The sequence below is a fragment of the Marmota marmota genome, unplaced genomic scaffold (genome assembly GCF_001458135.2).
Source record: "Marmota marmota marmota unplaced genomic scaffold, marMar, whole genome shotgun sequence".
Lineage (NCBI taxonomy): Eukaryota > Metazoa > Chordata > Mammalia > Rodentia > Sciuridae > Marmota > Marmota marmota.
In genome coordinates this window covers 11,187,732-11,208,612 of record NW_026000075.1, presented here as the reverse complement: position 1 = coordinate 11,208,612, position 20,881 = coordinate 11,187,732, and the positions used below count along the sequence as shown (strand labels likewise).

The 20,881-nt window shown below is 41.9% G+C and overlaps 1 protein-coding gene across 7 annotated transcripts in view; it reads right to left on the bottom strand.

Moving 5' to 3' along the window:
- The window catches only part of Tnik (TRAF2 and NCK interacting kinase), a 383,074-nt gene that overhangs the window by 291,218 nt on the left and 70,975 nt on the right, over positions 1 to 20,881 (bottom strand). For all 7 annotated transcript variants that reach the window (XM_015494269.2, XM_048814298.1, XM_048814300.1 and 4 more), the window contains exon 2: positions 4,311 to 4,376. In XM_015494269.2, coding sequence (XP_015349755.2) covers positions 4,311 to 4,376 — 66 coding nt within the window. The remainder of the gene's footprint in view (positions 1 to 4,310; positions 4,377 to 20,881) is intronic.

Below are 20,881 nucleotides of genomic sequence, written 5' to 3'. Positions count from 1 at the left end.
AACTTCTATGAGGAGACTGAATCCCACAAGACTGTCTTGACTTATTTTGTAAATTCCCAGCATACAGATTATTGACAATTAATTTAATACAAAATTCATATCCATCTCCCACCATAAAAACCAAGTACAGCATTTTGTTGATTACTTTTGTGCAAATATGGTTTTCTGAAGTAAGCAGACTAATATTTTATGAGAAATGTTGATAAAACTGGAAACAAATATAAAAAGAACTTTCTAGAAAAACAGTACAAACTAAACAGAGTAGGCCTCACCCTTGTTTTACCTGTTTATGTATTTAAATTGCTTGGCACATGCATAAATAAAGAAGTAAAATCATCCAGAGAGCAGTCCTTTAGTTAACATGACAGTTGAGGTTACAAGTCTAGGACAAAGGGAGAAAGAAGCAGTGGCTGGCTCTAACCACTACAGGCATGAAAGGTGGCTTCCTTGAGGAGGAACATTTGAAGAGAGACCTGAAGGAGGAGGCCATATTGAGAGGGCTGGGGGTGAAGTGTTTGAAGCATAGGGAACTGTAACTGTGATGCACCTGAGGTGAGAACAAGGTTCTAGTGAAATTATGATGGAAATTAAATGATATATACAAAAAGATTTCATAAAATGAAAAACTATTGACAAGTATAAACTATTTTTAGTAAAAAATATTAGGAAAGTTTTAGGACAGAAGCTGGAATAATGTAGAGCCTCAGATCTATGTCATATGAAAAATGAACTAAGCAACTGGGGCTGTAAGTGGATGAAGCAAATAAGATACAAGCATATATTTGGGATGAGGGGGGTGAAATTTTCTGGTATCCGGAGGACTAAGTTCTTACAGAAGATTTCATTTTAAATTTTACGTAGCTCCAATTTTATGAAATGGGTTAAAATAGTAAAGATTTCAGAAAGGCAAAATTTCACCTCATTATGGTAATGAACATTCGAAGAAGTTGCCGGCAAATGAACTGATTGGGAGGCAATGAGTTCCACCTGGTCAGAGGTGACCAAGAAATCAGCCAGTGGGCAGGGGAACAACTGGATGAGATGCCCCATGGTTGGCCTATACTCCCAGTGACTCTCTCTTTCAAGCACTGTAACTACCAAGAAGGCCTCTCTACTGGGCACTTGACAACATTAAAGGGGATTGAAAAGAGGCATGAGGCGTGCTGAGGAATCCATCATATTCTGTAATAAAATATATATTTCCAAAGGGCAATTAAGAAACAGGATAGACCAATATTCATTTTAAATGGTTAATCTGAAATGGTGTTTGGGGAGTAAACATTAAGCAATCATTTTAACTTATTAAAATAATTACTGTATTTTACCAAAAATGTGTCCAGAGTCCTCTAGGTTCCCTATAGGTGACATGCCAACCAACAGCCAAGACCTTCTACAAACAGGTATGTGTGTTTTGGGTTGGTCTGTTTTTTAATGGGAGCCATGGATATGGAAAGATAGCTTCCACATTAAAAGTCCTGGTAGAGAATCGTTATTCATTATATTTACCTGGACTGTCTAGCAGATAAAGTAAAAAGCAAACAACAATAATAAATCCTAAACTTGGTCCTGATCACCCAGGACCAAAATGCTAAAGAGAATCAAATCTAGTCTTCCAAGAACAGGTAACCAAGAGCTAGACTTGGGAGAAAGACTAGAGACAATTTTGAAAAACAACACATTTTTTAATGGCCTTTTTACAAAATATTTATATTTCTAATCCAGATATATCTGGTTCATATATAAATATACTTCAGGAAATATTCTCTTAATATCTATGCTTTTGTTTTTATTTATTGTATGAAGTAGGTTTCTTAAAAACTATTTGAAAATAAATGTGTACTAGGACTGTCATAGGGCAGCTTATTTAAAAAGTATGATAAATGTTTCCACAAATAAAGGTCATATCCAACCAGTTTATTCATAAAATTATACCTCACTTTGTGAAAACCAGGAATTCTGAAAGGTAAATTTGCAAAAAATTAAAGCAAAAAGTTTAATATTTAATGTAAAGAAAATATTTATCATATTTTTAAATATAAGGACCCCCTCCTAAGATAATAAAGCCTCGGTTATGCCTGCAGTATTTTAGAAACATGTACTCTGTGAAAGTTATAAAACATACATTATGAAGAAAATCACTTCCTGATTTAATTTTTTTTAGGACCTCATTTTTTAAAGTTCAGATCTGCTATTTTAGTCTTTCAGCATTCTGGATTTGTCCTCAGTGAGCACAGGTGTCTCTGTTCATGAGTAATGCCACCTAATATCACCTGGTAGCCTAGAAACCCAACCCTTAACTAAGTGGGGAGACAGAACTCTTTAGATCAATCATCAGAAGTCCCCAAAGCATCTCAGACAACATTCTCATTTGACTCAAGCACAGAAATCAGCCATGGCCGAAAAACAACAAATGGGACTGGTAAAAAAAAAAAAAAAAAGACCACATCTCTTGTCCCCAAAGTCCAGTGCGTTCTCCACAACCATACACTACAGGGTCTCCCCTTCACCTGGAAGGTGCCAATTATTGGGCCAACCACTAAGAGAATGGAACCCTGCAGAATACTAACATTAACAACCCAATTGCTAAACACCTTAATAAGATTTGAGTCTTCTTGCCACTCCTTCCCTGTTCCTCATTAGGTGACATGAAATTAGGGATAATTCTGGATTTTCCAAATATTCTCAAAACCCTTTGTTAGAGCATACAGTTCCACCTCTTGGATTAGTGGACATACACATGAACTGTCTCCCAGATGTACTGGTGGGAGGCACCCCATGATGAAAGGGCTCTATGAAGTGGCGCCATCAAACCAAGAGCCTGCTGCAGAGTAGCTCCTCCTCACTGACAGCGAGTCAGAAGTAATTCTCTACCTAAATCAGACCTTAATTCGTTAGCCACATTACTTCACAAGTTCAATCCAATTTCTCAAAATGCAATAACACAATCTTCCAACCTGATTATCTTCATTGAAAGTATTTAAAAGCATTTGCCGAGACACATTCCTTTCTGTGTCAGACAAGATCAACATCAAGTGAACAGCTTGGGTAGACTACACTTTGTCTAATTGTAGGGGGTTGACATTTTAGGAAATTATTGTTATTTGCAAGGAAAAAAATGTTCTCCTGAAGTGGACACCAAATGGTTCCTCCTGATAGGAGCATAAATTGTGTACTTACTCATAATTGCACTTTAAAAACCAGATTCTCAAGAACATCTTATACATATACTATTGATATTCTACAGAATTGGAAATATTACAATCTGACTTCTATAATAATTTTAACCAGCTGAGAGAAGTTTAGGGCTCAGAGAAGGAATTTTTAAAAATAGACCAATAAGAGATAATTTGTAATGGAAATGCCGTCCCATATCACTACCACTAGGGAAATGATGGCTATTTCCCTAGAAATAATCATGAGGAAACAGCTGGTTTGTTTTGAAGGCATTTCAAGAGCTCATTGACCAAAATCCCCAAAATTTTAGCTAAAAACAGTTGAACTGCATTTTCTTTTTTTAATTTATTTTTTAGTTATAGTTGGACACGATCTTTATTTAATTTTTTTTTTTTTAATGTGGTGCTGAGGATCAAACCCAGGGCCTCTCATATGCTAGGCAAGGGCTCTACCGCTGAGCCATAATCCCAGCCCCTGCATTTTCTTTTGATAATCCCCAAAAAAAAAAAATATATCAACCCATATTTTTTAAAAAATTTAGATCATTTATTGGGGAAAAAATACATTCTAAAAACGTTTTGGGGGTGAATTAGGAAGCAAAAATTAGTAAAAGGACAGAAGCTCAATTCTAAGTTTAACTTTAATTATTTCCTAACTTGTAAAATTCATTGCTGCCGTTAGACTTTAGCCCTGTGAGGTGGCCAGTCTTCCTCTAATACTGATCGCTAAACTCATTTAACGTGTGCCCTAGGCCTAAAACAAATCTACTTTCCCAGCTGCCAGAGTCTAATAGCTTAAATTTCTAAAGTAAATGGCATCCTTTGCTCCTTTGAAAACCAACTCTGGCAGTGCTTGAAGTAAAGGAAACTAACCACCTAAGTTTCAACTCTGGAGCATCCAAATTCATGTGTCAGATGCAAACACAGTAATCTATAATAAGGGGAAAAGCCCAAGTCACAGGATCCAGCTCAGGCAACATGACTATAGATATATTTAAAAAGACAGCATCGAGTGACAAGTATATTATTTCACTACATCTGTTGTGACGCATTTATGAGCAAGTACAGACAACATTGCCACTCCACATTCAAGAACCAAAACCACACATAAGCCATGGTCAAGGTCAATGCTCTTACCTTATAAACTTGCCCATACGTTCCATTTCCAACAAGTTCCACCAATTCAAAGATCCCTGCAGGGTCCTGGAAAATAAATAAATGAATGAATGAATAAATGAATAAATACATAAATAAATAAATAAATATTCAAAGCAATATTCCAGGTATTGTTTTAATCAAAAGTAAATATTTGGGGCTGGAGTTGTGGCTCAGTGGTAGAGCACTTGCCTAGCATGTGTGAGGCACTGGGTTCAATTCTCAGCACTGCATATAAATAAATGAATAAAATAAAGGCCTATCAACATCTTTTAAAAAATTTTTAAAAAGCAAACACTTAAAAGAAATAAGTAATTTTAGTTTGGGGGGGGCTCTCACATGTTAATATTATCAAAATTTCAAATATTTAATTCAGCAGCAACTATGAAGTCAACCAAATTCCATTTTGTTTCTATTTTCCATTTCTCCGAAATGGGTTTAAATCAGACAGAAAGAGGCATTTGTTCTATTAAAACAATATGAAGAACATGTTTCTCATCAGCAAATGAAAATATACTTCCAGGTAAACAATATAAAATGAAAGACTCATCATCCTGAGGCGCTTCCAATTCTTTAGGCTATTTCTCTTGAAATGTCTACACACTGTGGTGAACATTGGAGTGAAGTAGGATGTTCCTGCATCATGGGGCAATCTTACCTATGAGAGTCAAAAGCTTCCAAAAGAAAATTCTATCGACACACTTAACTCTTTTGGAATGCTATTCTCTAGATTCATCTCCCCTCTCTATAATGCTGCCCTTGCCAAACATGCTTTTGCAGTACATGAAGGGTAACCACAGGACTTAGACTACATACTAAATTGGAGAATTATGTGCATTCTTATCACCAAAACAGGTGTCTGCAAACCCTCGGAATCAGTTAAATGTAAAGTGCTTAGTAAATGTCCAATAATTACAGCTATTATTACTGAATTACAATTCCAAACAGTTCAAAAGAAAAAAATCAAAGCCTATAAAATTCAACTCAGAGACAGAAATTGACTTTTACCTCTACTGATTCCTAACTGGAAAGAAATAGCTTCTTTAAAGGTATAAATCAAATCACAAACTTAAAGGCCTACAAAGGCCAAGCGAGAGAAGCAAATGAGTAAAGTGGCCCCGTTGGGGCGTGAGCCAAACTGGAGAAGTCATGCACCATTAGGTGAGGCTAAGGAAGAGGAGTGGGGGCGGGGTGGGAGAGTTGACTTAGCTGGGATCCAACTCTCATCCTGTCAACATAGTAGCAACTATTCTGCCAAGTCTAATGACATTTAAAAAAAAAAATCGGTTTAATGTGAGACCTTAATTGTTAAGCACCTAAATTTTAAAAAATGCTCTTAGAGACAAAAAAGACTGCAAATCTTAGCCCATCTTGAGTGAACACACGTGTGAACACTACCATATATTATGGTGGTGGGTGGCCTTGAGGCAGGAGGGAAGCAACCTGAGCTATGGACAGACCTGGGTTGAACGCCAGCTTTGTCCTGGCTGGCTGTAGGAGCCTGAGAGAGCCTGGGGGAGCCTGAAGGAGCAACCCTAGTATTTGAGCCTATGAAACAGTGCTGTCCTCCACCTTGCTGAAGCCTTGTGAAGAATAAGTACCAGCACAATGACTCGCACACAGGCGACAATCTATTAACACCTAAGAGAAATCGTTTGTAAGTTGAGAAATTCCACGCACCAGTAGCCTTTAAATGGGGGAAGTAGGCAAAGAGTCTGATGTAAAAAGAGTCTTTAAATTCAAGGTTCTTGGCTATGTGCCTTTGAAGATTCTATATAAAAAGTAAATGATAAAAAAAAAAAAGAGTAAGCATCTTGTCATGAGGAAATGCTGGAGAGAGCATTACCCACTTTCACAAAGTCTGAAGTGAAAAAGAGCACACTTTGGGCTCATGTCCTTGAAAATCAACAATGCAGAAGGTCCAGTGAGGTCCCACCTGGTCCGGGTAGATGTGGACAATGTTCCATCAGAACCACAACAAGAAAACACTATGAAAGAACCAGACCTCTGAGGCGACCGACACCCCAGAGCTGCAAGACACAGACAGGGCCACCTGGGAGGCCTCAGGATGGGGAAGAAAAACATCATTTGTTAAACGACTAGGCCATTAGAGCAGCAGGTTTTATTACAAACAGAATTAGAAAGGAATGAGGAAAAGAAAAAAACAGCCCATAAACGGTGGCAGCTGCTGTTTGTTTCTAAGCTGTGCTTCCCAGTAGTTTGTTTGCTCAGTGGTGTTTCTGCAACATATTTGGAGCGAGGTTCTACATTTGCTTGAAATATCTCAATTGTGCTTTCAACATTTATTTTTCTTGAGTAGAAATAAATGTGAACGAGGAGAAGCAGGATGGGGAGGAGCGGCTGCCTTAAGGAGCCCAATAATCAATCCATCAAGGGTGTGAGGGAGGGCAGGAGCAGGAATAGGTGCAGGCCAGGGATCAGCTTCCACTCCCAGGGCTCTCCCCACCTCCTGGATCTCATCAGGGCTGGGGTTCACAGCGGGGTCTCAGGAGGATCTGGACTGATAACTTCCAAAGCCCCTTCTCTCCTCCAATCATCTAGTAATGGGCACATGACCCAGGTAGTCAGAGCCAAGGTAGCTTAATATAGACTTTATTCCACCTGCTAGGAGAGAGGGAGGCATTTTGCTGGACACATCCAAAGGGACAAAGGCTGAAGGAACTAAGGAAGCCCACTGCTAAGTGGCCTTAAGTGGACAACTGCAGTGGAAATGATCATCGTATCAGATTGGTTCTCTGAGAAGCAGATGAAGAATCTCTGATTTACAGAGTGAGTTTACTGTGGCATCCTCGGAATCCACACCTGCTGGGGTTGAAGGAGGTAGGACTGGACCATGCAGAGGTAGACTGCACTATAAGGCAGTGGACACACACACTCCACCTGATCCATGGAGGCTCTTGCCCCAACTTTCCAATTACCTAGATCCAAGAACCTGAAGAATGGGATTTTTGCAAATGTTCCTTTACATAAACACATATCACTATTAGTTATGTTCTTGTGGAGCTCAAACAAGGTGAGCATCCAGCTTTTTTCTCTACTCGAGCAAGACCTCTAAAGTTATATCTCCCAAGGGGAGGGAATGGGGACCAAATTATATTGACCAAATTATATTATGATCTTGTGTGCATGTGTAAATATGTAACAACAAATCTCACTATTATGTATAATTATAATGCACCAGTAACAATAGGGGAAAAGTGGGGGGGAAATTCTCCCAATGGTGGGCCATGACCCCTCAAGTCTTCGGTGTAATGGCCTCTTCTCAGTCTTGTCCTGTTTGCCCCTCTTGAGGCATTCCCCAGCTGAGCACCATTCTTGATGAAAATGGACATCCTCCTCCATCCTCCATCACACCCCTCAGTCTCTCACAGATTGTTTCTTCAACGTAGGCGCCCCTCCAGGTGCCACCCTCGCCACCACCTCCCTCATTTTGTTCAGTACATGCTAATGACCTTCAAATGTCCGCCATGTCCATCTACTCCACCTCATTCACACAACAGGCCTCACCATTTCTGCGTGGCACTACTTGCTTTCTGTCTGCGCCTACCTCCTTTCAACCTACTCACCACACAAATCCTTCTACTGTACATATTCTAACCCTGACAATCCCTGATTTAAAATTCCGTACAATACGTTTCAAATGAAAACTCAAGGTCTTGTCATTCTGAGGCCCCGCCTCCATTTCCAGCCTCAAGTTACACCCAGCTGAGACCTCAGACCAGCTGTTTCTCTGACACCCCACACGAAGCCCTGTGCCTTGGTTATCATAAAGCCCATTTGCTGAGAGAGATCTTTCTTCAGCCATTCTCCAGCAGGCAAGCCCATCCTGTGCAACCTCCTCTGTAGCCTTTCTCCAATCAATGCTTCCTCCCTTCTCTCCACCTGCAGCATTTCGTGCTCAGCTCTAGGAAAACTGTTTTCACACGGTGCTGTCCTCTCACACATTTCGTCCCCTTGATGAATTACAAATGCCCTGGGAGCAGAGAATGTCATATTCATCTTCGTAGTTCTCAGCACTTAGCACCATGTCCGACATAAAACTGCTGGACATAATTATTTACTAAATAAGGTTGACGTCCTACTCCCAATTCTCCACGACATATGCAGAGGAAGTTGCCCAAAAAAAAGGGGGGGTAAGAGGGATCACAATGTAGAGCCAAAGGTCTAAATCACATTTGTGTCATTTCTTTTCAATCTAGACAAGCTGTTCCAGCCGCTGAGCCCCACCCCTCTTACACCAATCCCAGACACACGGCGCTATCACATGTGTAAGTCCCTGGAGGATTCTCAGCTCCAAAGACATCCATAAAGCTTGTTGGGGGAGTTGGGCCGCATGTGCCTAGAGAAGACAGGCTGTCAGGATGTGGCAGCTGCAGTGCAGCAGGCAGAAGAGCCTGTACCTAATAATCATGTTACATAGACAGGAAAGCTCAGACAAGAGTCAGCTTCATTCTCCCTCTCGTGTTTGCTTAGCTGCTCTAAGCCAGGATGGGCGGCCTGGAAGAATGTTACATCCACCAAGGAGAAAAGAGCAAATCATTGACATTTACCAAAGTCAGGAATCCCTGTTGGCTACACATGCCTTTATTCAGATCTTAACCTTTGCCGGGAGGCCGAGAAGAGATTTAATTCTAAGGTAGAGTAGTTTACATTATTTCATAATGAAATATAACTACATATCCAAAGGCAGGCAGTTCCCTGAAAGAAAATGTTACTTTTCAACAAGCGCTGATAAAGGCAAATGTGGTCAGTCGTGGTAATAAAAATCATAATAGACAACGTTTTATGCCAGGGACGATTATGAGAATTTTCCATGAGTCTTTTATTTCATGATCACAACTCTATCAAATGGATGCTATCATTACCTCTGAATTTTACAAGTGAGAAAAATGAGGCATGCAGAGAGTAAACACTTGGTCAAGGTCATGGCACTGAGGAGCAGGAGAGAAGATATAACCTCAGCATGTCAGATTGCAAACTCTGAGCTCCTCACTACATACACTGTCAGTTCCATGGCATCAGAAGTATCAGCTTTGATTTATCCCTCAGTGAGTGATGAATCAAGTGATATCACTCAAGTGATGAACTAAGCTCTCCAACCTTGGGCAAGTTTCCTAACTGCTCTGAGCCTCAGAGCCTTCATCTTTAAAATGGGAACAGTATTACCTCTCTCCAGGGTCATCCTGAGGACCATGCGTGTCCAGACTAGCACAGGACCTGATACACAATGGGACTTCCATAAATATTCATCTCCTTCCTTCCATTTCCTTTCTTGCTCTTTGCAAACCAGTTCAGTTAATAAACAAGAAATATGTCACAGGAAAATCCAATCTGCATTTCATAGATTTTCAACTAAAGAAAGTCTATAAACCATACAAAGGCCAGTAAAAGAAGTCCTATTACTTTTCCACCAATAATGTCACCACATGCTTAGCAAACAGGGTCAGATATTTATGGACAAACATATGTCTCTTTAGAAATGAGTGAGGCAATTGAGAAGACACATGAAGTTTTTCGGGCTCCTGGGACATTGGAACAAATTCTCTCGTCCCTCAGCTGATGAAATGTGGGCAGCGATGGCAGACTCTGCAGCAGAGGGAAGAGATTTCGGATCTAGGGACAAGTCTGCTATCCCCTTACACATTTCTCTCCCTTGACGAATTACAAAGGCCCTGGGAGCAGATATTCTTCCAGGCCCCTTGAATGATACTAGATTAATGGGAATACTAAATAACATCTTGAGACTAAATCCCAAAGATTGCAAATGGCAAACGGACCTATTTATAAGGGCAACGACTCCTTAGCATGGTAAAAGAGGCCACCTATTCTTCCCCAAACCTTCCCTTCTTTGAAAATGAAGTTAAGAAAGGACCATGGCCTAACTCTAGACACCACTTGTCCAATACTCCTCACAGTCATTCTGTGACAGAATCTTTGACTTGAGGCCACCAGTCCTTTGGCAGGGTGAAACAGACTCTAACAGAATACAGATAGCCCTTGGTATGACTGTCTACCCGGGACTGGCTACTTACATCTGCCAAACCACTGTGTTTTCTCTAAACTTACCAGCCTTAAAGACCAAAATGGTATTTCTCCTGGAACCAAATTTAGCAGCTGTTTTGTTCTGTTTCAGCCACAACTGACAGGCATATGCGAACAAAAGCAAAACAGAACAAAGAAAACAGAAAAGTAAGAGAACTCTCCATATTTATCTTGGCCTTCAGGCTTTTTCAACACCATTGTCCTTCCTGAGTAAGTAGAGCCTTAGGAAAGGCAGGCTGACTCAACATCCCCTGGGTTCAGTCCCCCGCTGACTCACAGCCAGGAAAGGTCCCTTAAAGGCAACATTTTACTTACTGTCCCCTCTTCTAATATAGGAGGACAGTAATATCCTCTCTTCTAAATATCTGAGAGATCAAAGGTCTTGCCTCACACTATCAGGTTTATTTAGTCCCGATAGTCACCTGAACCCCTCCACAGCCACCTGCTCGGTGTGATGGACTATCCAAAAGTAGAAGTAGAAGGCACCTGACCTCCAACTCATGGTGCTTCCAGTCTAAGGAGGGAAAGAGACATGAGCAAATGATGACATGCACACAGTCATTAAATTACCACCACAAGTGGCATACAGAAAAAACAGTGCTCCAAGAGCAGTCATCCAGGAGATGCAGACTAGGGCCCAGGAGCTTCTGTTCATTAACAAACTAGTCCAAGCCATGCATCTGAAGTAGAGTGGATATTTCAAGTAAAAAATTATATACAATAAAATGAAGATAAAACACTGCTGATTTTTCCTGGGTGAACGTCTTGTATAGACAAATAAACTATGCAGACCCATTAGAGGACTGATCCAAAATGGGGGTCCAGTCTGGATTCTACTCATGGCTATTGTTATTCCACTTCCCATACTCTGGTCTCCCATCTGCAAAAGGGATCATACCACTCAGCCTGCCTTCTTTGCGAGTCCATCATTACACACTTCTCTACTAGAGGCCAATGCTGAAACTGACTGTGAACCTCCTGGGCAACTCCCCTGCTCCATGCAGCATGCACAGTCTTTGGGAAGAGCAGTCCTGAGCACAGGCTGGCTTTCAGGACTCCACCAGCCCTAACACCTCTGTGCCTGGCTGGGATTGGTGTCTTATTACCATACTAGGTCCTCGATGACCAGCCAGCTCTTGGTAGGGTCAAGACCTAGGCTGAACTGAGCCTCTGGGAACACCGTTCTCAATGCTGGAGACTTTGAGTTCTCGAGACAGGGACTGGAACCTCCTCCTCTCCTGCCTGAATTGCTGTTGGTTTAGTTCCACCTGGTGCAGTGCAGCAGCCAGTAGAGAACCAGCCTATCCAGCACCCTCCTGCTGCTCACCTGCTCTCCTCAGCACTCTGCAGCTCAGGCCTGGCATCACGAAGGCAGCCTTTACAAGTGGAATGGAAACCTGAGTCCTCAGATTAATAGCTGCAAGATCTTCTGCTATAGAACAGGCTATGATAGTAGACATTATCACTACCCCTGGAACATGCAATGGCCTACATGCTATCTATACATTTTCACATCCAATCCTTACAGCAACCTAGGAAATAGATATTCCTAACCCCCACAATGAAACTAAGTCTTCAAGGAATTAAGTAACTTGCATAAGGTAAAATGGAAGAGGTAGCAACCAAGAGTAGATGACAATGTGAAGATTCGCACACACACCAGGAGGATTTTTCCTGAAGATCAGAAACAATATAGTATTAAACACAATGTGAGGCAGTGCTTAATAAAATAGCTATATGACTGCTGCTGCTGCTGGCATTATTAAAAATTACCCAAAATGGTAAAGCCAGTATTCAAATCGGGTATTCTGAATCCAAGTCCATCATTACACACTTCTCTACTAGAGGCCAATGCTGAAACTGACTTGGGGCGATGGGGACTGTTGAAGTCTTTGTGGTTTAACAGTGGAGCCAGAGAAGGGGTGGTAACCTCAAGCCAAGCATGTTATAAGTTCTCAAAAAGTGTTTGCTAAAAATTCTTCGTCCAAGAAGGAATAAGTTCTATTGGTTTTGTTCAGCACAGTATCCCCAGTACTAGATCACAGCTAGTACATAAAGACACTCAGTGAGTATCAGCTGGATGAATGACGTCTCCACATCACAGTTCTGCCATCCAAGGCCACAATAGGATCTCTGGCAACCAGAGCAGGGATTTCCAATATCAAATCAAGAGATCCCTCTCCCCATTTTATACAAGGGCTACTGGAGGCCCAGAGTGAGGAACTATACACTCATAAAATCACAGAATTTCCAACAAAATAAGCTTAGGTGACTTGTCCAAGGTCTCAACTGGTTACAGTGTAAGGTCAAGACCTCTCTTTCTTCAGACCTCTCATTTTTCTCTGTTCAATTAAAAAATCCTCTGACAGATCAAAGGAATCACTCACCGCTCCCTAAATAGTGGGCTTGGAAGGGGTCATGGGGAGGCAGTTGTAAATTTCAGGTGCTTGGCATGAGAAAGAAATTTAATTCATGCCCAGAGCTGATATAACTAATATTATCACACGTGGTTGATTTGATTATCTTTGAGACAGTCCATTTGGTAGGTCACATGTAAACATCAGCATAGGAGATAAATGAAATTTTTCAAAAATACGTTTTTCTCAGTTCATAGATTTTACATATTCATACTCACATTTAGCTCAGTTCCAACTTATTTCCTTACAGATGAAAACAAAGGATTACATATAAACTGATTGTTGTCCACGGGCTTACAATGAAAAAAAAATGTGGACATAAAATTAAAAAACATAAAACAAAGATGAGAACAACCCAGAAAGGACTTACAACATTAACTTGAATATTTTTTCTCTGGCTCTAGTGCACAGCTATTTTAATCCCCTGTCAGCTGTTGCAATTTGCTGGCCAGCACTTCTCATGCTTCCTGGCCTGATATTCTCATGTCATGGCTACAAATTTGCCAAGGCAACATGTGGAAAGTACAAACCCCAAATTCATGTTCAGAGATTACGTTCCAACACATCAACAATCAGGAAAAGGCATAAATTGCTCTACAAGTCAACAGGTACACAGAGCTCCCCACCTGGGTCCCTCCCATCATCAGGTTGCTGCAGAGATAATACAACTATTGTGGGGAAGTATATCACACAACCTGTCCTAGTTGGTATTTATCAGCCATCTGTTCCATTAGTTGTGACACCAGATGATGGGCTGAGATTGGCTTGGATATCTTTCTGCCAAATGACAGGCCGCTGCCCCAGGTAGCTGTTGATGGACTCTGGGCCATCCCACCATCTCTGGAAGTGAGAGTGTTAGACAATCCAGCCAGCTTGTCTTTCCTTCCTTGAGAATCCAGAGAGAAGGCCTAGGTTCTTGGCCCAAAGATGTTACCCCCCCGCCCATCCCCGCCCATCTGCACAACCCTGGCTTGCATGAAAAGGGGCAGAGAAAGGTGCTCCTTCCTTTGTAGGGGGGCGTCAGGGCGGGGAGGAGGTGCAAGCATCAGATCCCTCTAGATCTGTCAAGACAGGGTGATATAATTTCAGTATAGTTCCAGTATTTCCAGCAACAAGAGGTCCAATTGATGGGAACCAGACTAGCAAAGATTTTGGCATTTTGCCCTTCAAAGATGCTTAGATGAAGAAAAAAGATAGCAACTGCAGCAGATGGACTTTAAAGACAAGAACCGATGACCTAAATAATTAAGTAAGAAAGATTAGGAAGCCATCCCAGGTTCTATTTTGGAAAGAAGAGCCTTAACAGGACCACTTCCCCACAGCTACTCTCTTATCACCTGCTCACAAAAGACCAACAACAGGTATGTGCTCTTGAACATGTTCTCAGGAGTTCTTTCCCCCAAAAGGACTCAGGCAGGAGCAAAACTAGTTAGACAGCCAACTCCACTCTATGGTAATAAGGATGCAAGCCACCTTTCACTGGCTGTCTATCTACCCTCCTCCCCGCCCCCACCTGACCCCCCACCCGTGTGACCCCTACAATGGAAGGAGCACCTTTCTCTGCCCCTTTGCATGGGAGCCTCCACTTGAAGGCCAGGGTTGTGCAGATGGGGGCGGGGCCAACACCTTTGGGCCAAGAACCTAGGTCTTCTCTCTGGATTCTCAAGGAAGGAAAGACAAGCTGGCTGGATCTTCTAATACTCTCACTTCCAGAGATGGTGGGATGGCCCCAGAGTCCATCAACAGCTACCTGGGGCAGTGGCCTGTCATTGGCAGAAAGATATCCAAGCCAATCTCAGCCCATCATCTGGTGTCACAACTAATGGAACAGATGGCTGGTAAATACCAACTAGGACAGGTTGTTTATAACAGGACCTCATTTGCATAACTCCTCCCCACAAGGCTTTCATTCCTAGCATAGTTGGTTGATTTGTTGGCTGGGTGGTTGGTTAAGCAAGACAGACAATTTTGGAATAAAGCCTTTATAGCATCTGATCAAGGATCTAGAAAATTTGGGCAAATTAATCTCCCTGAGTCCCTCCAGATTTCCATGGGTACTGAGTTTCCACTGTCAAATAAATCTGGGAACATTGGAACCAAAAAAAAAAAAAAAATTGTAGGCTGGGAGGGTCCTTTTCTTTCTCTCTCTCTTTTTTTTTTTTTTTCGCTGGAGCGACTTGGGGTGAGTACGGGGGATTGAACTCAGGGACACTTGGCCACTGAGCCACATCCCCAGCCCTATTTTGTATTTTTTGAATTTCATTTTAGAGACAGGGTCTCACTGAGTTGCTTAGTGCCTTGCCTTTGTTGAGGCTGGCTTTGAACTCCTGTGGGATTACAGGTGTGTACCACCACCCCTCCCCATTGGTTGGGAGTTTCTTTAGAGCAGAGCTTCTCAAGAGCTTTTAATGTGTTAATGTACCCTGCAAATCTCTAGAGACAAGCTTTCTGCACTTCCCAAATCTGTCTGGCCTCATCACACTCCGTTAAGGAGAGTCCTATCTCCTCTACAGACTGGGGTACTGCAGAGCACAGGCTGCAAAGTGCTAATGCACACAGCCATCTTTCCCTTGTCATTCCTACTTAACCAAAATTTGCTTCTTAAGTTAATGTTACCAGGACTGTTCAGTGCCATCCAATGTCGACTCTCCCCTTGTGTCTTAGTTATAAAAATCTCAATTTTATTTGGGAGGCAAAGTATGCACCTCAAAAATACGTGCCCCAACTCCAATGAAGTCAGAAGTGAATATGTGACTAAGTCAATTACATAAAAGCAGACGTATTTTTTCCATGTTTTTGATTGGGGCATTATAATTGCACATATGATGGAAATTGTTTTTACATATTCATCCATGCACAAAATATGACAATATAATTTAGCCAATATCAGAAGTATTGGATGGACATTCAAAAGGTCTACTCAAATGAAACTGGCTTAGCTGGAAGAAGAGCTCTTTTGCTCTTTTGTTATTTTTCCCTTCTCCCACTAGTTTCATGAAGTGAAGATGTAATAGTTGGAACCCTGCAGTCACATCTGATCCTAAGGTTAACTGAAAAACAGAAGGCTTATGCTATACTGTTACAGTAGAACAATAAAATGATCCTAAGCCTCTCAAGGCCATGGAACTACCATGCCACTACTTACCTGCCTATTTCTGGACATGAGAGAGAAATAAACTTCTGTCTTCCTTAATGCATTGATTTCTTGGGTTTGCTATGATGCAACTGAATTCTAACTGATTTACTCTTTAGAGATTTTTATATTTTTATGTCTAACTAGTAGTCCTGCTTTAAAACACTCTTCTCCATCAGCCTTCTTGCTTTTGGTAGGTGTTGCAGTCATTAAGAGTTTTTTAACAAATATTCCACTTCTCCTTCTGTGGGCATGTTGTAAGATGGCACTCCCCACCCTTCTTGAAGCTGAGTAGAAGCACTTGATTTACTGTAGCTGATGAAGTGTGGCTGGAAGGAATGTGCCACTTCCAGATGGAATATCTGATCTCCTGTACAAAGCACTGTGATGACTGTGGACACACATGTGGTCACAAAGCCTCCAGGAGTCTATGTTCTTAGGTCGCTGATGAATAGAGTCCTCTAATGACCCACAATGGGCATGTGGCAGGGACAAGAAATAAATCAAAGTCATATAAAGCCTCAAAAATTGTTTGTTACCATAGCACATCCTAGGCCATTGTGACCAAGAGAATAAAGTGACAAAAAGATGCTAATAATAATAATAATTGCACTGTATAATGCTTGATGATTTCTGAAATAATATTGGAATAAGCCACATTTCCCTGGATACCTCCAACACCCCAGAAATTACACAGGGCATCTTGCAAGTTAAAACAAAAGAAAAAACTAAAGCTATGTCCAGTGACAAAATGCACATTCTCTCTGTCTCCAATCCAAACATGTAAACACAGCCTAGGAAAGCCCTTACAAAACATGTAGCTAACAACCCAAGGATTCTGGTAACTCATTCTTACCAAAAGGCGCAAAGAAATTAAAAATGGCCCCTGCTTTCATGTCCACATATAGCCTAATCCAGAGTATGCTGGGACTTGTAGTCCCTGTGCCCCATCCAGGGAAGCAGAACTACAGGTCTCCTGACTGCTCATTTGAAGGCCTTTGAACTCAAAACCTGCTGTCTGAGCCACTGTCAAGGTAACCCAGCAGCCGAGAATAACTAATTGGGCAACATTCTCTGACTGCTGGCATGAACAGTTATAATCTCAGCATCACTGTGGCAACCTGACTGGAATGCTGGTTATTCACACAAGGAAAAACCGGTCTCCATTCAGACCAGGATTGCACTTTGTCTGTGTTCTACTTTTCCCATTGCAGATTGCTACTAAAGGAACAATGCTTCTTTTAAGAATGTTTATTACTGGTCTGTGGAAAAACAGCTTTTTTTCATAGCCTGGAAGAAAATATGGAAAGGTGGGGGGCAGGGAGGGGGGTCATGCATCCTTTATTGCCAAAAGTGAACACACTATGATGGCAGGCTCTATAGGAACAACAGTAAAGGCTGTCACAGAGCAATTCTGTGGCTTTCGACCAAGCCACAGAGCTCCATGGTGATCCCAAGGCACACCACTGGCAGGGGACGGCTAACAACCAGCGAATGGGCGGTGCATTGATCCATGCTCATTTCCTGGGCACCTCCAATGTGCTATCACAGACCCTCCTCCAGGTCTCCCAGGAGCTTCCTTGGCCTCTCAACTCTGCATCCAACTCAGACTTTACCTAAAGCTGCACCCTACCTCTCCCCAGGCATCAGCTCCAGCCTGTTCCCAGAAGATGTCCTGTAGACTCTCCCGTCCATATTCTTATTCTTATTTTGTTGCTGCTATCCAGATATTCCTCTGATCCCATCTTTGTTAGGTAAACCTTCGAGGCCAACTCAAATCATCATTCATCCCTAAGTCCCTCCCATTCCACTCCACTGGAGTAAATTCTACATTAAAGTACACCCCAAAGATGTCCTTGAACATGTCTGCCTTACCACCCTGGAAGGCAACTCTCCAGGGAGCAAGTTTAGGTTCTGAGCTGGACTTTACACTTCCAAGTGTGGCATTTTTGAAAAACTACTCGATGTCTTGAGCCAAGGTTTCTTCACCTATAAAGAGGTGAAGAACTCACTCCTTAAAGTGAGTTCTGTGACCAGCAGTATCCCCATCACCTGGGAACCTTGAAAGAAATGCAGAGACCTGGCCCCACCCAGACCTACTGAATCAGAATTAACATTTTAACAACATCCCCAGGTGATTCAAATGCACATGAATGATCCAAAAGTATTGACAAAATCTACCTAGCAGAGACATGTAAGATGTAAGGAAAGTGTAGGGAAACACCCAGCCCAGAGTCAGAGACACTAATTGGGGAAACCACTATTTAGCTCCCTTAATCAAATGGCAAATTAAACCATTTGTTATTATAGGGGACATTATAAAATGAGGTGTCCCTCAAGGAGCAGGTCTAATTAGTTATAATAGATTACATACAGGAAATGTAAATGAAGGGAAGCAGAAGGATTGTGGTTTGGAAGAATTTGACAAACTGACTTCATCGTTTACAATTTTTGTCTGACATTGAGCAAATCCACTGAAATCTTCTAGCCCTTGGTTTCTCTTCCCATACATCAGAAATAAGAATACTGGCAGGTTGCCTGCCTCTCAAAGCTGTACTAAAAATGAAATGAGATAAAAAGAACGAAAGAATTTTGCCAAATACAAAGCAATGATTAAATTGGTTTTTATCAGTTAATGCTGAAATAAAATGTGCCCATCAGAAAGGGAACTCATGGTGGCCACCCTTGAAGGACACACAGATGAAAAACAGCACATGAAGGCCACTGCAGAATAATACTCAGTTCACCCCACTTTACGGTGGTGCTGGGGATTGAACCCAGGGTCTTGTGCATGCAAGGAAAGCACTCTACCAACTGAACTACATCTCCAGTCCCATGGGTGGAGTTTTAATGGAAATGGAGAAAGAGCTGAAAGCCACTGGCTCTGACTGACAAGTCACTTAAGCTGGTATGAAGAGGGCTATAGAATGGCCACTGCTTTCAAAATGTTGGGGAAGGGAGTGAGAGGGGATGCCAGTGTGGATTCCAGGAGAAAAGAAATTCATAGCAGACTTGGACCCTCTTGGTGCCAGAGTTAAAGACAAAACCACGAGGGAGGCCTTGGGGCTTCCAGGACAAGAGCCTGAGGCTGGATGGAGGAGAAGCTCTGCCACTCTGATGAGGGTAGGGAGGAAACATCTGCTACAGGGACTGCTCTCACCCACTTCTCAAGAACCTTGATCCTGGAAGGAGAAGGGATGGCGTCAGGGATGCCGGCTTTACCCAGCCAGACGGGAAGAACACCATAAATGCTAGGAGAGTTTACACAGGCAGGAAATCAATACAGACCAATAGTCAAGAATGCGGAGAGGGAAGGTGGCATTAGGCGGGACTTCAAAACACAAGCAGGATTTGAACAAGCGAAGAGAGATGGTCAGAAGGAATACACCTGCCTTTACTGTGGTGCTGTTTTAACAGTATACACATCAAGGCAAGTGTCACTTTGTCAGAAATTTCAAGTCATATCACTTGGAGACAGCACCTAACAGCATCCCTCCAGTGTGAGGGTATTTCCAGAATCCACGATTCCAGGAGCATCTCATGGGGCAGGTGGACTTCAAATACTGAATGCATAGTGCAGACAAAACAACAGGCACACGTGGAATCAAGACCATGAAGCCATTCATTTTCTTAAACAAATCACCATGTCTGATGCCTCGCTTCTCCCAACAAACCGATGTCAATTCAATTGCTGAGATCATTTCTTTATATCCACCTTCCTCACACCCCAGTGTCCCTGCTTCCCCAGGAACAGGGCTGGGCTCTTCATCCTGACGGTTTTAGCAACATGCAGACACCAGGATGGGAGTCGGAGGGAGCGGATAATGGTCAGTTAGGTAAATAAATGATTTTACCAAAATTAACAAGGACACATATATAAGCTGTTACTTTTTTCTCTGGGGAAATGCAGAGATGCACATGGAAGATTGAATATACATTCCTCTGGGAGAACCGGCTGACGCTTGATAATCTGTGAAGCCACATTCAAATATAGCTCACCTTCTGGAAAGCCTGTTTTCCATAAAGATATTGGTTTGTGGATTTTTTTTAATATATTAAACATGGAAAACTCGATACCAATTTTAAAATAAAGCAGAGAAGATGCTAATAAAGCTCAGGCTTCTGCTGCAGGCTTCTCAGTGAGTACACTAGCATCTTAGGGTTTCCCATTTCCTCTCCTTCACCAATAGGAATGTTTTGGCAAGCAGGCTCAAAAGTGCACTGTTCAGTGGGCACGGTGGAGCAAGCCTGTAATCCCAGAGTCTTGAGAGGACAGGGCAAGGGGATTGCGAGTTCCAGCCAGCCTCAGCAAAAGCAAGGCGCTAAGCAACTCAGTGAGACCCTGTCTCTGAATAAAACACAAAAGGGGCTGGGGATGTGGTTCAGTGGTTGAGTGCCCCTGAGTTCAATCCCTGACTCAAAGAAAAAGAAAGAAAGAAAGATCGGGGGTGGGGAGAGAAGCACATTGTTCACCTGTACAATTCACAGCCCCAATTTTCAAAATCAGAAAATATTCTTTATTGCACCTCTAGTCACAATTTATAATTACTGAGATTAGAATTGAAGACCAGTTCAATTTTCTATTACCATACAGAATAGATTTCAAGAAAAAGTAATATTATTTTTTAAAAGGTAATGAGAGGAATACTTGGTGTTGTTGTTGTTGTGTGTGTGTGCATATATTTTCATTCAATCAATTGCTAATTACAATCAGATTTGTCTATTAAACCAGGGTTCTCCACTAGGGCTGATGTTCCAAGACCTCTGTTAAATAACTATGTCATTTTAGGGTTTCTAAGTTATTGTCTGTATGTAGAAGAAAACTAAGTTTCTTTCTGAGTTATTATTAAGTATTGCTTTTCACTGACATAAAATGTCTGCTGATCCTCTCAATACTTGTGATCAGTGAAGTGGTTCTCTGAGGCTAATAACAGGATCGT